A 19,202-nucleotide genomic window follows, 5' to 3' on the forward strand; every position below is an offset into this window, starting at 1 on the left:
GAATTTCTCACTACCTGGGTTCTGCACCAAGTGCATCTCCAGAGAAAGGGGATGAGAATATTAAGTCCAAGACAAGGCTAAAGAAAGTCTGGGAGAGGGTAGAGCCTAGAGCAGAATTTCTCAGCCTCAGCACTATTGACATTTTGTTGTGGGGGCTGTCCTGTGCATTGTAGAATATCTAGCACCATCTCTGGCTTCTACCTACTGGATACCAGTAGCAGCCACTGCCCAGTTTTGACAATCAAAATGTGTCCAGACATTGCCAAATTGCCCTCCAACCGCAAATTCACCCCCATTTGAGAGCCACTGACCTAGAGTTTGGCCTAAAGAGTTGAAAAGCATCCATTTGACATATAATGCTACATGCTTTTCCAGGGGAATAATGAGCCCTCTGGTTACTGAATCACCAGGCTTTCTTCAGGTTATCTACAACCTGAGCAAGTTTGACTTAGTTTTCTCCACCAGTTATTTGGTTTGGGTCCACTTGTCCTCCTACATTGTTAGCACCTGAGCCCCTCTCCTTCTATAGCACTGTGGAAGTCAGAATCTTTTCTTAACTTCTCAGCCTTCAGCTGGCCTGAGTGCAGGGGTGCACAAATCTTTTATGGCTTTACTCTTAGTGGGTAAAGACACATAGAAAGGGGAATTTCAATTATAAATCATTTCAAAACCCATGTGGTATTAAATCTGTTCTGTGCTCAGGGATAAAAAGGCAGAGAGAATGGCTACCTGCTTAAGGTCTCTCTCCACCCTACCTCTTATGCCCATTCAAAAGACCTTGTTAAGTTTGCTCAGGTCAGTAAGGTCTTTTGGCCCTCGGCTCACTTCACAGACCAGAAAATGATGTATACTACAGTTAAAGAAGCGGAAAACCCGAGCTCAATTCTTTATCAACAATGCCAAGTTTTTGAGCCTCAATTTCCTCTTCTGGAAAATTAGTGATGATAATACCTACTGCCCTAGGTGGTTACAGGTAAGTAATGAGGTGCTGTATGTAATGGTTTTATATCAGTGCTTAACATAGGTGCTTCAAAAAGTTGCTCTGTTCTATATCACTGTGAAAATATATGAATACATTTTCTTCTAATAAAAAAAATAGTAAACTATTCTTTTACATTATTTCTACCTTCCAATCCATTTCCCCAGTACTGCCAGATTCACACAGCTAATGGTCTCCATTTTCATAACTCATGATGGTTGACCATCTCGTCTCGGGACAGCATCCAAGCTCCTTAATTTGTAATCAGAGTCAATACATTTTTGTTTCAATGTTTTCTGCCACTGCAGGATATATGCATTCTCAGAACCACACAGGCTGCAAACTGTTTTAAACGCTTTAAATTTTGTATGGCAACAGTCTTTCCTTAAATTTCCAAACGACTTCACTCCATTTTCTACCTAATTCACCTCCACCCAAAGACATCCTACAGCCAAATGGGCTGAATTACACCTTCCATTATGTTCCCATTGTAGTTTTTTTTTTTTTTTTTTTTGAGGGGGGAGCGTAGAGGTTACCATTGATATGTTCACTTAAACGTATTATTTCAGTTAGCTGTGTAAACGTCTACCTTGTATATAAGACTGTTAGCTTGTTAAAGAACAGATGTCACATTCATCTTTTCATCCTACATAGTCCCTGGCACATTGACTATGGAAAAGAATTGAGTAGGTATTAAAAGCTTCTGGTGATATAAGAAAAAGAAATTAAAGAAAAAATTTGAGTATAATCTGAAATTTCCTCTATCTCTGTGAATAGGTGGGGCAGTTCCAGGTCACCTGCTCCAGGTATGGCTACCTTGAACCACACTGGGGTTAGCCACACAGTCTTCCACTTGCTGGGCATCCCTGGCCTAGAGGACCAGCACATGTGGATTTCCATCCCCTTCTTCATTTCCTATGTTATCGCCCTCCTTGGAAACACCTTGCTTATCTTCATCATCCTCACAAGGTGCAGCCTCCATAAACCCATGTACCTCTTCCTCTGTATGCTGTCTGGAGCAGATGTTGTCCTCTCTACCTGCATGGTACCTGAGGCCTTGGCCATCTTCTGGTTCAGTGCTGGGGATATCTCCCTGGGTCACTGTATCACTCAGCTCTTGTTCATCCATTCCACCTTCATCTCTGAGTCAGGGATCTTGCTGGTGATGGCATTTGACCGCTACATTGCCGTATGCTACCCACTGAGATACGCCACTATTCTCACAAACAGCCTGATTGGGAAAATTGGCTTGACTATCTATGTCAGAAGTTATGGCACAATTTTCCCCATAATATTTCTTTTGAAAAGACTGACTTTTTGCAGAAATAACATTCTTCCACACACTGGTTGTGAGCATATTGGCTTGGCCAGATATTCCTGTGATGACATCCATGTGAACATCTGGTATGGTTTTTTTGTCCTAATGTCAACAGTGGTCTTAGATGTTATGTTAATTTTCATTTCATATGTGCTTATTCTTCGGTCTGTCTTCCACATCCCTTCCAAAGATGCTCGCCACAAAGCTCTCAACACAAGTGGCTCCCATGTCTGTGTCATCATCCTCTTTTATGGGCCTGGCATCTTCTCAGTGCCCACTGAGCGGTTTGGACTCCACATCTTACCCCATATTCATGTCCTGCTGGCCAATGTCTGCATTCTGGCTCCACCGATGCTGAATCCCATCATTTATGGGATCAAGACCAAACAGATCCGGGACTAGATAACTCATGTGTTGTTTCCAAAAGTGATATGGCTTTCAGAATAGAAACCAAACTGTTTTTCCAACATTTGTAGTCATACATGTGGTGGGCTTTAGCAGCCCTTGTAGCTGGGTGACAACTGAGACAAGAGAAATGGCTCAAGAAGTCTATGTTTCTGGAGCAGGTCCATTAGGGAAGTTTTGGAGCATGCTTTTCAGGGTCTTTAATCATCAATAAGAGGTCAGTTTCTGATGACTCACTGAGCTGTCTCATTCAGAGTCTAGGAAATAAACCAGTTCACCTTTTTAATTCAGTCTTACTTCTATAACCCCAGACAGGTATTTAGAAAGAGATGAACTGTGGATAATTGTTGAACTATTCTTTTCTGGTTTGTTTCATGCCTTGATGTAGTGAAGTAGTTCCCATTCTTCTTATCTACCTTGGGAAATTGTTTTATGTATTCTGCCCTCTGTCTTCTCTACCATTAAATTTTTATTTTTTGCAGGCTTATTTCAATCTGCATGCATTCTGTTATTTTCCCCTATCTATTTTTTTTAGAACCCTGGTGGCATAGTGGTTAAGTGCTATGGCTGCTAACCAAAAGGTCGGCAGTTCGAATCCACCAGGCGCTCCTTGGAAACTCTATGGGGCAGTTTTACTCTGTCCTATAGGGTCACTATGAGTTGGAATTGACTCGACGGCAGTGAGTTTGGTTTTTTGCTTTAGAGGAAAGAAGAGATGGAGGAAGGGAGGGAGGAGGGAGGGAGACAGGAAGGGAGGGAGGAAGGAAAGAAAAAACATATTGTACTCAAATTCCCATACGGCCTCTTTCTCTCTCTCTCTCTGCATTACAGTAAAACACCTTGAAAAAGTTGTCTGTATGCCAAGATTCAATATCTTCCTTCCTATTTTTCTTGATCTAACTCCAATCATACTTTTTCCTACACCTGTCACAGTGGCCTCCATGGTATTGAACCCAGTGGTCAATACTCAGTCTATATCTTCCATGTCACATCAGCAACTTTTGATACAGTGAAGCATGTTCTCATTCTTGAATCTTCTTTCTTGTCCCACCCTCTTCATGTTACTATGATCAAGCTGACTGTGATTCAAAATTCTTTGATGGGTTTTCCTCATCTGCTTGACTTTTTAACACTGGAATTCCTAGGGCTCAGTCATGAACTCCTACTCTTCTCTATAATCAGCCTTTAATCTCACTCATTTTAACTGCTAGATTCAGACCAGGATTTCTCGACCTCAGTGCTATCGATGTTTTGGGCCAGGGAATTCTGTTGTGTGGTCTACCCTGTGCATTGTAGTAGGTTTAGCAGCATCCCTGGACTCTACCAGCCAGACGCCAATATCACAGCTCTCCTGCAGTTGTGATGACCAGCAATTACTCTAGACAGTGCCAGGTTTCTCTTAAAAAAAAAGGTTTCTCTTAGGCAGGGCCAAATCACCCCTTGTTCAGAACCACTGATTTAGACCTTTTAATATGCTAAGAATTTCCAAATGTATATCACCATCTTCTAACTTGAACTATAGATTTACACTTCTAATTTTGACTTATACTTCTAATTTCATACTTAACATATCTCCTTGGACATCTACTAAGTATCTCAAACTTAACATGTCCAAAATTGAGCTCCTTATCTTATCATCAAAACTTCCCCTCCATCAGCCTTTCCGATGGGCTTTAATGGCAACTTCAGTCTCCCAATCACTCAGGCCCATATTCTTGGAGTTATGTTCAGCTCCATTTCCATCATATTTACATCACTCCAATGCCTTCCAAATAGATTCTGTACTACCCCTCATCTACCATCCTCCACTGTCTATTAACTTAACACAAAATTTTGTAATGGTGCTCTTAAATTGTAAATCAGATTTCCTCAAGTCTTTGTCAGAGACACTTGGGATAAACTCCATAGTCCTTACTAAGAGCGACACATTCGGCATGATCTGCCCCATAAGCTCTTCTACTTCCCTCTTTCACTCTGTTCCAACTACACTGGCCTGTTTTCTATTCCACAAATATGGCATAGATGCTTCTTCCTTCAGGCCTCTGCACTTGCTGCTCACTCTGCTGGATCCTTCTGTGTGCAGATATCTGCATGACTTTACGCCTTGCCTTCTTTACATCTTTGTTCAAATATAACTTTTTGAAGGAGACCTTCATTGACCATCTTATTTAAAATAGAAATTTCTACAACATGCCACTGTCTATCCCTTTTTTTGTACTTTATTTTTCTTCAAAATCTTTATCATTATCTTGTTGTTGTTAGGTGCCATTGAGTTAGCGTCTGACTCATAGCGACCCTATGTCAACAGAATGAAACACAGCCTGATCCTGCCCCATCCTCACAATTGTTGTTATGCTTGAGCCCGTTATTGCAGCCACTGTGTCAATCCATCTCTTTGAGAGTCTTCCTCTCTTTTGCTGACCCTCTACTTTACCAAGCATGATGTCCTTCTCCAGGAACTGGTCCTTCCTCATAATATGTCCAAAATATGTGAAGTGAAGTCTTACTATCCTTGCCTCTTAGAAGCATTCTGGCTGTATTTCTTCCAAGAAAGATTTGTTCGTTCTTTTGGCAGTCCATCGTATATTCATTATTCTGTGCCAATACCGTAATTCAAAGGCATCAATTCTTCTTTAGACTACCTTATTCATTGTCCAGCTTTCTCAGGCATACAAGGCATTAAAAACGCCATGGCTTGGGGTTAGCAGCACCTTAATCGTTACAATGACATATTTGATTTTTAACTCTCTAAAGGGTTTTTTTTTGCATCAGATTTTCGCAATGCAATACATCATTTGATTTCTTGACTGCTGCTTCCATGTGCATTGATTGTGGATCCAAGTGTAATAATGATCACGTTAATGGTGATGATGTTGATGAAGAAGAAAAGCCTTAGCAGAGATTAATATGTTCCAGGGTTTATGTACTTATTTTGTTTGTAGTCCAACTTCTTAAAGTAAAATATAAGCTCCATAAAAGCAAAGATTTTTGCTTTAATTACTTCAGTATAGCCTAAATTTGAAACAGTGCATATCACCCTATAGCACACAATAAAGATACGTTGAATGAATGAATGAATAAACTGATGGATGAATGAATGAATTATGTGATTGCAGTTGCCAGCTGCAGCTTCTAAGGTGCTTGGGTAACCTGAAACTGATGATTCCCTGGCCAAGGGTAGTCTGATAGCATTTCTTAACATTTCATAGGTGTTGGATAAAGCTGGAGGATGGGATTTGAGAGTTTCTCAGTATTCATTTTCAGGGAGGACTTTTCAAGGAATCCCACCTCAGTAGGTAACTAAGACAATTACACATTTGGCTGCAGGCTACTTTTCCAGCAACGTTTCCCATTTCATCTTTCATAACGGTTCCTCACACACAGCACTATGGTCATGCCAATCTGTTCTACATCTCTAAGTTTTTGTCCTTAGTTTTTTTGGCAATCATGAATATCATCTTTGTTAGATTAGTGAGCTTGTACTCAGACCTCAAGAACCATCTAAAATCTTACCTCTCTCGTAGATCCTGTTGTAAATATCCACCACAAAAGATAGACTGATGCTTTTTTGATGAGAAAATAACATGTTCACCATTCTTCTTTTTTAATGTCTTTTTGTAAGTCAGATATACTGTAGAAATAAAATCTGTACAAAACGCACCCATTTTTTCAATGTAGTCATACTGCTAATGTCATTTTAGAGAACGTTGGTTTATATTTTTGATTGTGTATATGCGTGCGGGTAAATAGATGTCTTAAATTGGAACATATTTCACCCACTCTTCTGGAACATACCTTCCTCACTTAGTGATTTAATGTGGACATATTCCATGCCAAAAATACAGATCTCTGCAGGTATTTTTTATTGGTTTTGTTGTATTCAGTACAAAGATGTGCGATATATAAAATAGACAAGTATACTCTTTTAAAAGCATTTTTCACATATCATAATTTTTTATTTACTGTTTTTTCCCCAATCAAGAACAAGCTGGGAATTCCATATATGTTGGTTCCCAAGTGTCAATTATATCAGCTGGAAGACTAAGCACTAAATCAAGATGTTTAGAATATCCTACTTTGTACATTGTAAAACTGTGAAATTGACACTTTGAAATAATTGAAAATAAGGAAATGAATAAAAATTCCAATTATAACTGCTGTTCGTAGAGTTAAATTTCCTTTCTTTGTTCATGTATATATACACATACATATATATACATATCTCCAAGCTATTTTTCCACATAGATTTATAATATACACAAAAGAAATTAAAACATATGTCCACAAAAAAAGACATGGGAATGTTTATAGGAGCTGTAGTTATAATAAGCAGAAGCCGGAAACACCTTTGACCTCCAGCAATAGGAGAATGGTTACAACTCACTGATCAAAAGCAGTTAACTACCGATATACCCAATATTTAGGATGGATCTCAAAAATAGTATGCTGTATAAGAGAAGATTTACCCCCAAAAGTATATTCCTTTTTATTCCAATTATATGAAGTTTTGGAAAAGGTAAAATTAATCTCTGGTGAAAAATATCCAAACAGTAGTAGCCTCTATGAGGTGGGTATTACAGATTGAAGTGTGTCTTCCCAAATGTTATGTTAAAGTCTAGGCTATGTACCTGTGAATATGGCTCTATTTGGAAACAGTCTTTGAAGATGTTATCAGGTTAACATGAAGTTATGCTGGAGTAGGCTGGGTCCTAATCCAAGCAACCTGGAGGAGGATTGATTACATTGGGCAGCTTCCATCATGGAAAGGACTGCGTTTGTGCTTACCGAAATAGACACTTACTCTGGATATGGATTTGCCTTCCCTGCATGCAATACTTTTACCAAAACTACCATCTGTGGCCTTACAGAATGCCTTATCCACCTTCACGGTATCCCATACAGCATCATTTCAGATCAAGGGATTCACTTCACAGCAAATGAAGTTTGGCAATGGGTCTATGCTCATGGAATTAACTGGTTTTACCATGTTCCCCATCATCCTGAAACAGCTGGCTTGACAGAATGATGGAATGGCCTTCTGATGACACAATCATGGATCAGCTAGGTGACAATATCTTGCAGGGTTGGGGCAATTTTCTCCAGGAGGCTCTATATGGTTTAAACCAATATATGGTGCTGTTTTTCCCATAACCAGGATTCACGGGTCCAGGAATTAAGGGGTGGAAATGGGAGCGACACCACTCACTATTAACCCTAGTGACCCACCTGTAAAATTTTCGCTTCCTGTTTCCAAGACCCTATGCTCTGTAGGTCTAGAGGTCTCAGTTCCAAAGGGATGAATGCTCCCACCTTGAGAGACATCACTGATTCCACTGAACTGGAACTTAAGAATGCCACCTGGCCACTTTGGTCTTCTTATGTCTCTGGATCAACAAAAAAGGGAGTTACCATATTGGCTGGAGTGACTGATCTGATTACCAAGAGGAAATTTCATTGATATTACATAATGGAGGTAAAAAAGAGTATGTCTGGAATGCAGGAGGTCCCTCAGGGCATCTCTTAGTACTACCGTGCCCTGTGATTAAAGTCAACGGAAAGCTACAGCAATCCAATTCTGACATGAATACTAATGGCCCAGACTCTTCCGGCGTGAAGATTTGGTGTCTTCCCCCCAGGCAAAGAACCATGACCAGCTTACATGCTTGCTGAGGGCAAAGGGAATACAGAATGCGTGGCAGAAGAAGGTCATTCTAAATACCGGTTACGACCATGTGACCAATTGCAGAAAAGAGAACTGTAATTGTTATGAGTATTTCTTCCTTGTATGTGTGCACCAAATATTTTTGTTTTCTTTACTTATAAAATACAAGATGTAAACAGGGCTAGTGCGTTTTCGGTTGTACATGTTTTAATTGTATTATGTTAGGTGCAAGTATGACTTTATAATTCTCTTTATTCAGGGATTATGTATGGTTTAAGGAGGTGTGTACAGGTGCCAAGTTGATAAGTGGTTGACTGTGATGGTTAAGGTTTTGTGTCAACTTGGCTGGGCTATGATTCTCTGTGGTTTGGCTGTCATGATGTAGTTTGGCAGTCACCTCCATGATGAGATCTGATATTATGTTATCACTTCCATGATGAGATCTGCTGTGAGTAGCTAATCAGTTGAAAGAGAGTTTCCTTGGGGGTGTGACCTGCATGCAATATAGGTGGACTTTCTGGTAGGGCTTGTGGGCCTTTGCTCACTCTGGATCCTGCAGCTGGCTCCTGTTCATCTGACTTCTGGTTCTTGGGACTTCAGCTAGAAGCTTACTGTCTTTGCCAATCTTGGGATTCATTGGTCACACAGTCTGTGAGCCAGGGGCCTGCATTTTGATCTTCAGATCTTGTGTTCACCAGTCTCTGCAGCTGTGTGAGTAGGGAGAAGCCTCCAGCCTGAATTGGGACTTTCCAGTCTCTACAACTGCGTGACCCATTTCCTTGATATAAATCTCTCTCTCTATATATTTATACAGTTTACTGATTTTGCCTTTCTAGAGAACCCAGCCTAAGACAGCAACTATGCTCAGACTATTTATATCCTCATTCTACATGCTTTCCTGTTTACTCAAATCTGTTTCTGAAATGAGATGGGGTACAAATAATTAGTAAATACAAGCTTTTTTTTTTTTTGCTCATCTTATTTACAGTCATGGATTGAATTGTACCCTCCAAAAATATCTGTCAAACTAGCTGGGCCATGACTCCCAGTACTGTATGATTGTCTACCATTTTATCACCTGATGTGATTTCTCTATGTGCTGTAATCCTATCACTATGATGTAATAAGATGGATTAGCAGCAGTTATATATTGATGAGATCTACAGGAATAGATAGTGTCTTAAGCCAATCTCTTTAGAGATATAAAAGAGAGAAGAAGTGAGCAGGGAGACATAGGAAATCTTGTACCACTAAGAAAGTAGTGTTGGGAGCAGACTGCATCCTTTGAACCTGGGGTTCCTGTGCGGAGAAGCTCCTAGTCTGGGGGAAGACTGATAAGAAGGCCGACAGAGAGAAAGACTTCCCCTGGAGCTAACACTCTGAATTTGGACTTTTAGCCAGCTTTACTGTGAGGAAATAAATTTCTCTTTGTTAAAGCCATTCACTTGTGGTTTTACTGTTATAGCCCAAACCAGAACCCAGTGCCTTCGAGTTGATTCCGACTCATAGCGACCCTATGGGACAGAGTAGAACTGCCCCAGCACTAGATAACTAAGGCAGAATTTGGTACTGAGAGAGTGGGATTCTGCTCTAACAGACACCTAAAATGGAAGAAGTTTTGAAACTGTGAATGCGTAGAAGAGGGGCAGCAGCAGCAGGGAAGTGACAGTGGCAGAGGACTGGCAGTCACAGAGAACTGGCAGTGACAGGACCAGGAGACCAGCCAGCACCAAACAGTGCTGGAGCTGACCCACGGAGTGAGAGAGCTGAGTGCCTTTGTGCAGGAGGCTTCCTGGTGGAGTGGGGTGCCTCCGGGCACTTATCAGTGGAGCTACAGAGCTTTGGAACTCTTGCCCCAGCAGAGAAGAAGTTGGTGTGAGGCCCGAAGGGCTAAAAGGCCACAGAACCAGGAAGTAGAAGCTAAAGAGACAAGGAACACAAGAAGCTGAGCTGCCTCAGTCTCAAAAGGTATGGCCATGATCTCTGAGGTTTCAAAGGGTGGAGCCATGGCCTCTGGTGTTTCTAAGGGTGAAGTCACCACTCAGATGGACAAGGAGAATGGTGCGCCCAAAGCCAAGGGAGCAAATTTTTTGTCCCAGTGGGGCTGGAAGGCAGAGCTGAAACCCAGGGCCAAGGGGCTTCAACTCAGAATCTGGAGAGTGTGGCCAATACCTAGAGTCTGGAAGGCAAGGCTACTGTATGAATTGTCTCAGAGAACAGAGGATTATTTGCAAAGCCTTGAGGGCTAATGTAATGTGTTCCGTTGACTTGCCTGGTGCCTGTTATTCCTCCTTTCCTTTGAGTTTCTTCCATTTGTAATAGAAATGCCTAGCTTATGCCTGTTCTGCCATTGTACTTTTGGAAGCAGATAACTTGTATTCTAGATCATAGACGAGGAAGAATTTTTGGATTTTGGACTTGGAGTTAAGACTTTTGCTATGATATTATGGGGTGAATATGGTTTACACATGATAAGCACATGAATTTTTGGAGTCCAAAAGGTGGAGTATCATGGATTGAATTGTGTCCCCCCAAAATATCTGTCAACTTAGCTGGGCCATGATTCCCAGTATTGTATGATTGTCTACCATGTTATCATCTGATGTGATTCCCCTATGTGCTGTAAATCCTATTACTGTGAAGTAATCAGATGGATTAGTGGCAGTTATATAGTGATGAGATCAGATTAGATAGTGTCTTAAGCCAATCTCTTTTGAGATATAAAAGTGAGAAGTGAGCAGAGAGACATGGCGAACCTCGTACCAACAAGAAAGCAGTGTTGGGAGAAAAGCGCGTCCTTTGGACCTGGGGTTCCTGCGCAGAGAAGCTCCTAGTCTGGGGGAAGATTGATGAGAAGGCCGACAGAGAGAGAAAGGCTTCCCCTTGAGCTGATGCCGTGAATTTGAACTTCTAGCCTACTAGACTGTGAGAAAATAAAGTTCTCTTTGTTAAAGCCATCCATTTTTGGTATTTCAGATATAGCAGCACTAGATGACCAAGACATCTACTCTCATGATTTCAACTTGCACCTATATGCTGATGCTTCTGACATCTAAAGCAATGTTGAATTCTGTAGAGAGTGCACATTTAGGGGACTCTAGGGATTCTGTATGACTGGAACATCGTACATGCGCGTGTGTATGCACCTGTGTGCCTGTGTGTGTGCTTGGTGAGAGAGGTGGGTAGTGAGATATGTGGCTGGAAAATTAAAAAGATATAGATCTTTCTAATTAATAAAATAAAAAAAAAACAGTGAGCAAAGAACCACAAATTATAAGCAAATAAATAATAAAACAAAATTAATAACATGCTAGAAATTATAAAAACATAACTAATAAAAAATAAAGCTGGCTATTTGAAACACATTAACAAAATAGAGAAACAGGAACAAGACCTAATTTTTTTTTTAATTAATTTTTATTGTGCTTTAAGTGAAAGTTTACAAATCAGTTCAGTCTCTCATACAAAAATTTGCATACACCTTGCCATACACTCCTAATTGCTCTCCCTCCAATGAGACAGCACAGTTCTTCCCTCCACTCTCTCTCCTTGTGTCCATTCGGGTAGCTTCTGGCCCCCTCTGCCCTCTCATCCCCCCTCCAGACACGAGACGCCAACATAGTCTCATGTGTCCACTTGATCCAAGAAGCTCGTTCTTCACCAGTATCATTTTCCATCCCCTATTCCAGTCCAATACCTCTCTGAAGAGTTGGCTTTGGGAATGGTTCCTGTCCTGGGCTAACAGAAGGTCTGGGAGCCATGGCCTCTGAAGTCCCTCCAGTCCCAGTCTGACCATTAAGTCTGGTCTTTTTACAAGAATTTGGGGTCTGCATCCCACTGCTCTCCTGCTCCCTGAGGGTTTCTCTGTTGAGTTCCCTGTCAGGGCAGTCATCGGTTGTGGCCAGGCACCATCTAATTCCTCTGGTTTCAGGCTGATGTAGTTTCTGGCTTATGAAGTCCTTTCTGTCTCTTCGGCTCATAATTAACTTGTGTCTTTGGCGTTCTTCATTATTACTTGCTCCAGGTGGGTTGAGACCAATTGACGCATTTTAGATGGCTGCTTGCTAGCATTTAAGACCCCAGATGCTACTCTCCAAAAGTGGGATGCAGAGTGTTTTGTTAATAGATTTTATTATGCCAATTGACTTAGATGTCCCCTGAAACCATGGTCCTCAAACCCCTGCCCCTGCTACACTGGCCTTTGAAGCATTCAGCTTATTCAGGAAACTGCTTTGAAAACCTGATTTTGAAAGGGAGAGGAAGAACAGAACAAATGCACAAAATGAGGCATGACAAGAATGATAATCTTCAAAACAAAAAAAAAATTAAAATCGTAAGACACTTCACAAAATACATACAAATGGTCAAAAAATCAGGAGAAGATGCTCAATATCTTTAGTAATCAGGGAAATGCAAATTAAAATTTTAAGACATCATTTACAATAAGTAGAATTGCTAAGGAGCCCTGTCGGTGCTGTGGTTGAGAGCTTGGTGGCTAACCAAAAGGTTAGCAGCTCAAATCCAGCAGCCACTCCTTGGAAACCCTATGGGGGGGTTCTAGTCTGTCCTATAGGGTTCCCATTAGTCAGAATTGACTCAATGGCAATGGACTTTTTTTTTTTTTGAGTGGCTAAAACGAAAAACATTCAAAAGAACAAATGTTAGTGAGAATGTGGAATAACGGAGACATTGCTGGTGGGAATGTAAAATTGCACAAACACTTGGAAAAAAAAGATTTGGCAAATCTTTAGAAAGTTAAACATATATTTACCATATGACCTAGAAATTCCATTCTTAGGTATTTACCAAAGAGAAATGAGAACATACATCCAGAGAAAGGCTTGTTCAAGGATTTTTTTTATTAACTGGAAACAAACCAAATGTTCATCAACAGCTAAGTAGGTAAACAAATTGCTGTATGTTCATACAAGAGAACGCTACCGAGCAAGGAACAGTGACTACTGATACTGAATGAATCTCAAAGACATCATGTTAAGTGAAAGAAACCAGACTCAAAAGTATATACCGTATAAATTCTCTTGTAAGAAATTCAAGAATAGACAAAATAAATCTATAGTGATGGAAATCGCAAAGGAGTTGCCTGAGAAGGGGTGCTGCCTGGAATTGGGAATGAGGGAGCATTCTGGGTTAATGGAAATGTTCTATATCTTGTTTTGGATGAAGTTTAAGAGGCTGTATTTAAATATCAAACAAATCCCATGGAATTAAATACCTACGATCTGTGCATTTTATTGTATGCTAATTCTGCTTAAAATGTATATATATGTAGCTTTTTATTATGTAACTTTTAAAGAAGGGATATGAAATCTAACTTAAAGAGGTTCCCCCTGGCCAAAGATGGGGCAACTTGAACACCAAAAAGAACATTATCTGCAAAGAATTGAAACCTATCTAATATGTCAAAATCCAGGAGTTTATTTAGAGTCCAAAGAAATTACTATTTACCTTTGGAGTTTCTAGGACACTAATTAATTATTCTGAAAGCAGGTAACAGGAGAAAATTAACCATGTCTACATGAGGCCCTTCTTGGAAACTCTATGGGGCAGTTCTACTCTGTCCTATAGGGTCGCTATGAGTCGGTATTGACTCGACAGCACTGGGTTGTTTTGGGTTATTCTCTACAATCTGTATTTCCATTTAACAAAATAGCAGATGAGGAAAATGCAGAAGAAATGATTGAATTACAAAATCAACTTTTTGAATCTTTAATGAAGTAATGGATCTTGGCAACAATCATCATTGGTTACTAAGACTATTAAATCATAAGTGAAGGGGAACTTTATTACACATGACGATACCTGAAACCACTACTTAATCTTATCACATACCATGGCAAAACCAAACCTCACGTGCCTCATGATATGATGGAAGAGGAAGTAGCCAGCAGCAGCATCTTGCCAAAATGAACAGAGCCTGAATATAAGCATGCTTCTTGATATAAGTACCATACTCAGAAAAGAAGGGAACAGGAATGAATGAAAGCTTTGGAGGTTTCACATCATTCCTAGAACTTAGTATTGTTAGTTTAAAAAAGTTTGAGCCTTTCCTCTTGTTGTTAAGTGCCTTCTAGTTGGTTCTGACTCATAGCAACCCCATGTATAACAGAATGAAATGTCGCTGGGTCCTGGGCCATCCTCACAATAGTAGGTGTGCTTGAGCCCATTGTTGTAGCCACTGTGTCAGTCTACCTCATTGACGGTCTACCTCTTTTTTGCTCACCCTTTTCTTTACCAAGCATGAGGGCCTTCTCCAGGGATTGGTCCCTGCTGATAACAAGTCCAGTGTAAGTGAGACAAAGTCTGGTTAGCCTTTCTAGTGGGTGGATAATGGCATGTCGTTGTGCCACACTCTGGCATGCTTTTCAATCTTTAATGGTATAATTTTCGATAAATAGAATTTTTATATTTTAAAAGTCTACTTTAATTACTTTTCCTTTAAGGGTAGCATCCTGTTTAAGAAATGTTTGCCTACTTAAGTTCATGAAGATATTCTCTCATTTACCTTCTTGAAGCTTTAATGTTTTGCCTTTCACATTCAGGTCTTTACTCCATATGGAACTGATTTGTTTGGTGATAAGATGTAGGAGTCAATATCAATTTTCCATACAGATATCTGGGAAGGAAAAGTTAACAGCAGGCATGTGTCTCATTCCTCCACCAAGGGACACCTGAAGAGAATGAATGACGTGGGGCCGGACTCATTTTAAAGACGTAAATGGGACTTATCTAATTTGTCTGGGTCGTTATTGGAAATCAGTCTGGAATTCATGATTTTATTGGGCATGATTGACTGGAGAATTGGAGATAATTACATAAACACTTCTGTGTAACTGACCTCTGCGTAACTGTCTGTGTAAGTGCCCTCAAATGGCTTTCTAAGAGGACAGTGATCTACATCCATTGCCAAATACTCACTGAATCCAAAATCATTCCAGTAGGGGAGAAAGGTACAATGACAGGCTGTTTCTGTCTGGTTCCAGCTTCTTTATAAAGAAAATGATACGTCTGTGGTTGCTTCTCGCAGTTTCCTTTGAATCATTGCTAAAATCTAGTGTTGGGCAAGGACAATGATTTGCAGAAGCCTGCTCTGACAATTTAACACTTTTTGGTAAGGTAATATTCCATTGAGTCAGAACAATTCATTGAAAAAATCTTCCTTTTCACACTACACTACAGTGGCACCTTTTCTTACACAGGAACAAAATTTCTGCACATATTCCTGGTATCTTTCAAGCTCAGAAATGAGATAATTAAGACCAAAGGATTAAAAAAAACAAAAGCAAAACCAATAAACAAACAAAAGGCAAGGAAAAGAAGATTCTCAGTCCAGTGTTGAATCTTGCATTTTCTGGGCTTCAGGCAAGTGGGGCACTGTTTCTACTAACTGCTAATGGCCAAATTCCATATCCTTTTTTGGGTCCTTTTTCTTATTACTCCACAAGGCAGCTTCTAAAAAAAAAAAAAAAAACCCTCCAGAACAAACCTATTGCTGATGGGTCGATTCTGACTCATAGCGAACCTGTAGGACGCAACAGAACTGCCCCAGAAGGTTTCGAGCTGCCAACCTTTTGGTTAGCAGCTAAGCTCTTAGGGCAGCTCAGTGGCATGAAAACCTGAGTGACCACTTTGCTGTGCCGGATACTCTCTATCCGTGGTCTCCAGAACACTTTCTCTTGTGACTCTCTTAACCCCCTATTTCTCCTCCTCTTTTTGACTGCAGTCTCCAGCGCCCTGGTGGGCGCTGCTCCTTGAAACCCTCCTCAGTCTGCCTCCCCACTGATTGGGCCAATGTCACCTGCTGCACTTCAACTTTCGCTTTCCCTTTGGGTCTCTTCAGAAGAAGAGGAAGCCTGCCTGGCACTATGAGGTACCGGTCAGTCCTGAAAACCATCAGCATCTGTGGCAACCTCCAGGGAGAATAGAGTGGCAGGAAGCCTTGTGCCTCAAGCCTTGTTTCTCCTTTGCCTGAGGGGAGAGGAGAAGGTGAGAACCAGAATCCTTTCAGTGGCACAGGCCCTCGTGGGTGGGGCTAACCTACTCCACCTGGTTAAAGGCAAAGCCACAGCCATGCAGTTAAGTTGTGGCTCACCTGTCAGGGTGAAAGATTATTTGAAGGTATACAGCAATTCAAAGAGTATATCTCCCATGTTCCCTACTGAGAAAAACGCTTGAGAAAAGACTTTACAAACAATAAGTGAACCAGGACAGAAATTTGAGAAGAATGTCAAGAGGAGAAAGGAAACAGAGGCAAACACTGTACCAAAAAGATGTTTACATGTGTTTTGTTGACTACGAAAAGGCATTAGACTGTGTGAATCATAACAAATACCATAATTCAAAGGCACCAATTCTTCTTTGGTCTTCCTTATTAATTGCTCAACTTTCCCATGCATATGAGGCAGTTGAAAACACCAAGGCCTGGGTCAGGCGAACCTTAGCCTTCAAAGTGATATCTTTGCTTTTGAGCACTTTAAAGAGGTCTTTTATAGCAGGTTTGCACAATGCAATGCGTCGTTTGATTTCTCGACTGCTGTTCTGTGGGTGTTGATTGTGGATCCCAGTAAAATGAAATCCTTGACAACTTCAATCCTTTCTTCGTTTATTGTGATGTTGCTTATTGGCCCATTTGTGAAGATGGTTGTTTTCTTCATGTTGAGTTGTAATCCATCCTGAAGTCTGTAGTTTTTGATATTCACCATTAAATGCTTCAAGTCCTTTTCACTTTCATCAAGCAAGGTTGTGTCATCTGTGTATCGTAGGTTGTTTATAAGTCTTCCTTCAATCCTGATGCCCTGTTCTTCTTCATATAGTCTAGCTTCTAGGGTTATTTGCTCAGCATACAGATTGAATAAGTATGGTGAAAGGATACAACCCTGACATACATCTCTCCGGACTTTAAAGGATGAAGTATTTCCTTGTTCTGTTCCGATGAGTGTCTCTTGGTCTATGTCCAGGTTCCTTGTGAGCATAATTAAGTGTTCTGGTGCTTCCATTCTTTGCAATATTATCCACAATTTGCTATGATCCACATAGCTGAATGCCTTTGCATAGCCAATAAAATACAGGTAAACATCTTTCTGGTATTCTCTGTTTTCAGCCAAGATTCATCTGACATCAGCAATCATATCACTTGTTCCATGTCCTCTTTTGAATTTGACTTGAATTTCTGGCAGTTCCTTGTTCATCTACTACTACAACTGATTTTTAATAATCTTAAGGTTATAGTAGTACATCGACAAGAAACTGCCAGAAACTCATGACAAATTATGGATAACATTGTGAAGAATGGAAGCTCCACAACACTTAATTGTGCTCATGAGAAACTTGTACATAGACAAAGAGATGGTCGTTTGAACAGAACTAAGGGATACTGTGTAGTTTGAGACTTAGAAATAGAGTGTCAGGGTTGTATCCTATCACTATAATTATTCAATCCATATGCTAAACAAATAATCTGGCAAACTGGACTATATGAAGAAGAATGTGGCATCAAGCCTGGAGGAAGGCTTATTAACAACTTTCGATATGCAGATGACACAGTATTGCTTCCTGAACGTGAAGAGGACTTGAAACACTGACGAAGATCAAAGACTACAGCCTTCGGTTTGGATTACACCTCAACATAAAGAAAAGAAAAATCCTCACAAATGGACCAATAAGCAACATCATGATAAACAGAGAAAAGATTGAAGTTATCAAGGATTTCATTTTACTTGGGTCCATAATCAACACCCATGGAAGTGGCACTCAAGAAATCAAAAGACACATTGCATTGGGCAAATCTGCTGTAAAGAACCTCTTTAAAGTGTTCAAAAAGAAAGATGTCACCTTGAAGACTAAGGTGTGCCTGACCCAAGCCATGGTGTTTTTGATTGCCTCATATGCATGTGAAAGCTGAACAATTAATAAGGAAGACTGAAGAAGTATTGATGCCTTTGAATTATGGTGTTGGCCAAGAATGTTGAATATACCAAGGACTTCCAGAAGGACAAACAAATCTGTCTTGGAAGAAGTACAACCAGAATGGTCCTTAAAATCATAGATGGTGAGACTTTGTCTGACATACTTTGGACATGATATCAGGAGGGACCAGTCCCTGGAAAATGACATCATGCTTGTTAAAATACGCTGTCAGCAAAAAAGAGGAAGACCCTCAAGGAGATGAACTGGCACAGTGGCTGCAACAATGGGCTCAAGCAAAGCAATGATTGTGAGGATGGCACAGGACCGGGCAGTGCTTCATTTTGTTGTGCATAGTGCCTTTATGAGTTACAATTGACTCTACAGCCCTTAACAACAACTAACATCGAACTAAAAATAAGAAAATATCCCAGCAAAACCTGGGAGTTAGGAATATTGTTGTTGGTTGTTGTGGAGTTGATTCTGAATCGTGGCAACCCCGTATGTTAGAGAAGAACTGCTCCATAGGGTTTTCTTGGTTGTACTCTTAACGGAAGCAGATTGCCAAATCTATCTACCACTATACTGCTCGATGGATTTGAACCACCAATTTTTAGGTTACCAGTTGAGTGAAAAACTTTTGTGACACCTAGGAAAAGGACTTAAGAATACATAGGTGTAGTGAAAAAGAGAATTTAAAGTATTCCCAAAACTTTGCTGGTAAGGTGTTGTGAGAAAGTGAAAATATTCCAAAGGTCTCAATTTATCACATGGGAGTGGCAGAGGAACATTTCTCTTGGTGAGGGACAGTGTGAGTTTTAGGAGAGAACGTAACTGGTATTTTCTTTTCAGATAATAATAAGGAAATATGATCTGATTAGGAAGGCAGGGAAAGTGCATGTAACCATTTAATAAAA

General features: G+C 40.3%; 1 protein-coding gene across 1 annotated transcript; it reads left to right on the forward strand.

Annotated features, from left to right (window-relative positions):
• The first annotated feature begins 1,712 nt into the window (after positions 1-1,712).
• On the forward strand, positions 1,713-2,740 carry LOC126079092 (olfactory receptor 52B4-like). The gene has a single exon (XM_049890021.1). The coding sequence runs from the start codon at positions 1,788-1,790 to the stop codon at positions 2,697-2,699; it is 912 nt and encodes a 303-aa protein (XP_049745978.1). The 5' UTR covers positions 1,713-1,787; the 3' UTR covers positions 2,700-2,740.
• The last annotated feature ends 16,462 nt before the right edge of the window (positions 2,741-19,202 follow it).

This window comes from Elephas maximus, chromosome 7 (genome assembly GCF_024166365.1).
Source record: "Elephas maximus indicus isolate mEleMax1 chromosome 7, mEleMax1 primary haplotype, whole genome shotgun sequence".
Classification (NCBI taxonomy): domain Eukaryota; kingdom Metazoa; phylum Chordata; class Mammalia; order Proboscidea; family Elephantidae; genus Elephas; species Elephas maximus.

Bases quoted from the DNA above. Each gene is read 5' to 3' on its own strand.
- LOC126079092 (XM_049890021.1), top strand. From the start codon at position 1,788: ATGGCTACCTTGAACCACACTGGGGTTAGCCACACAGTCTTCCACTTG.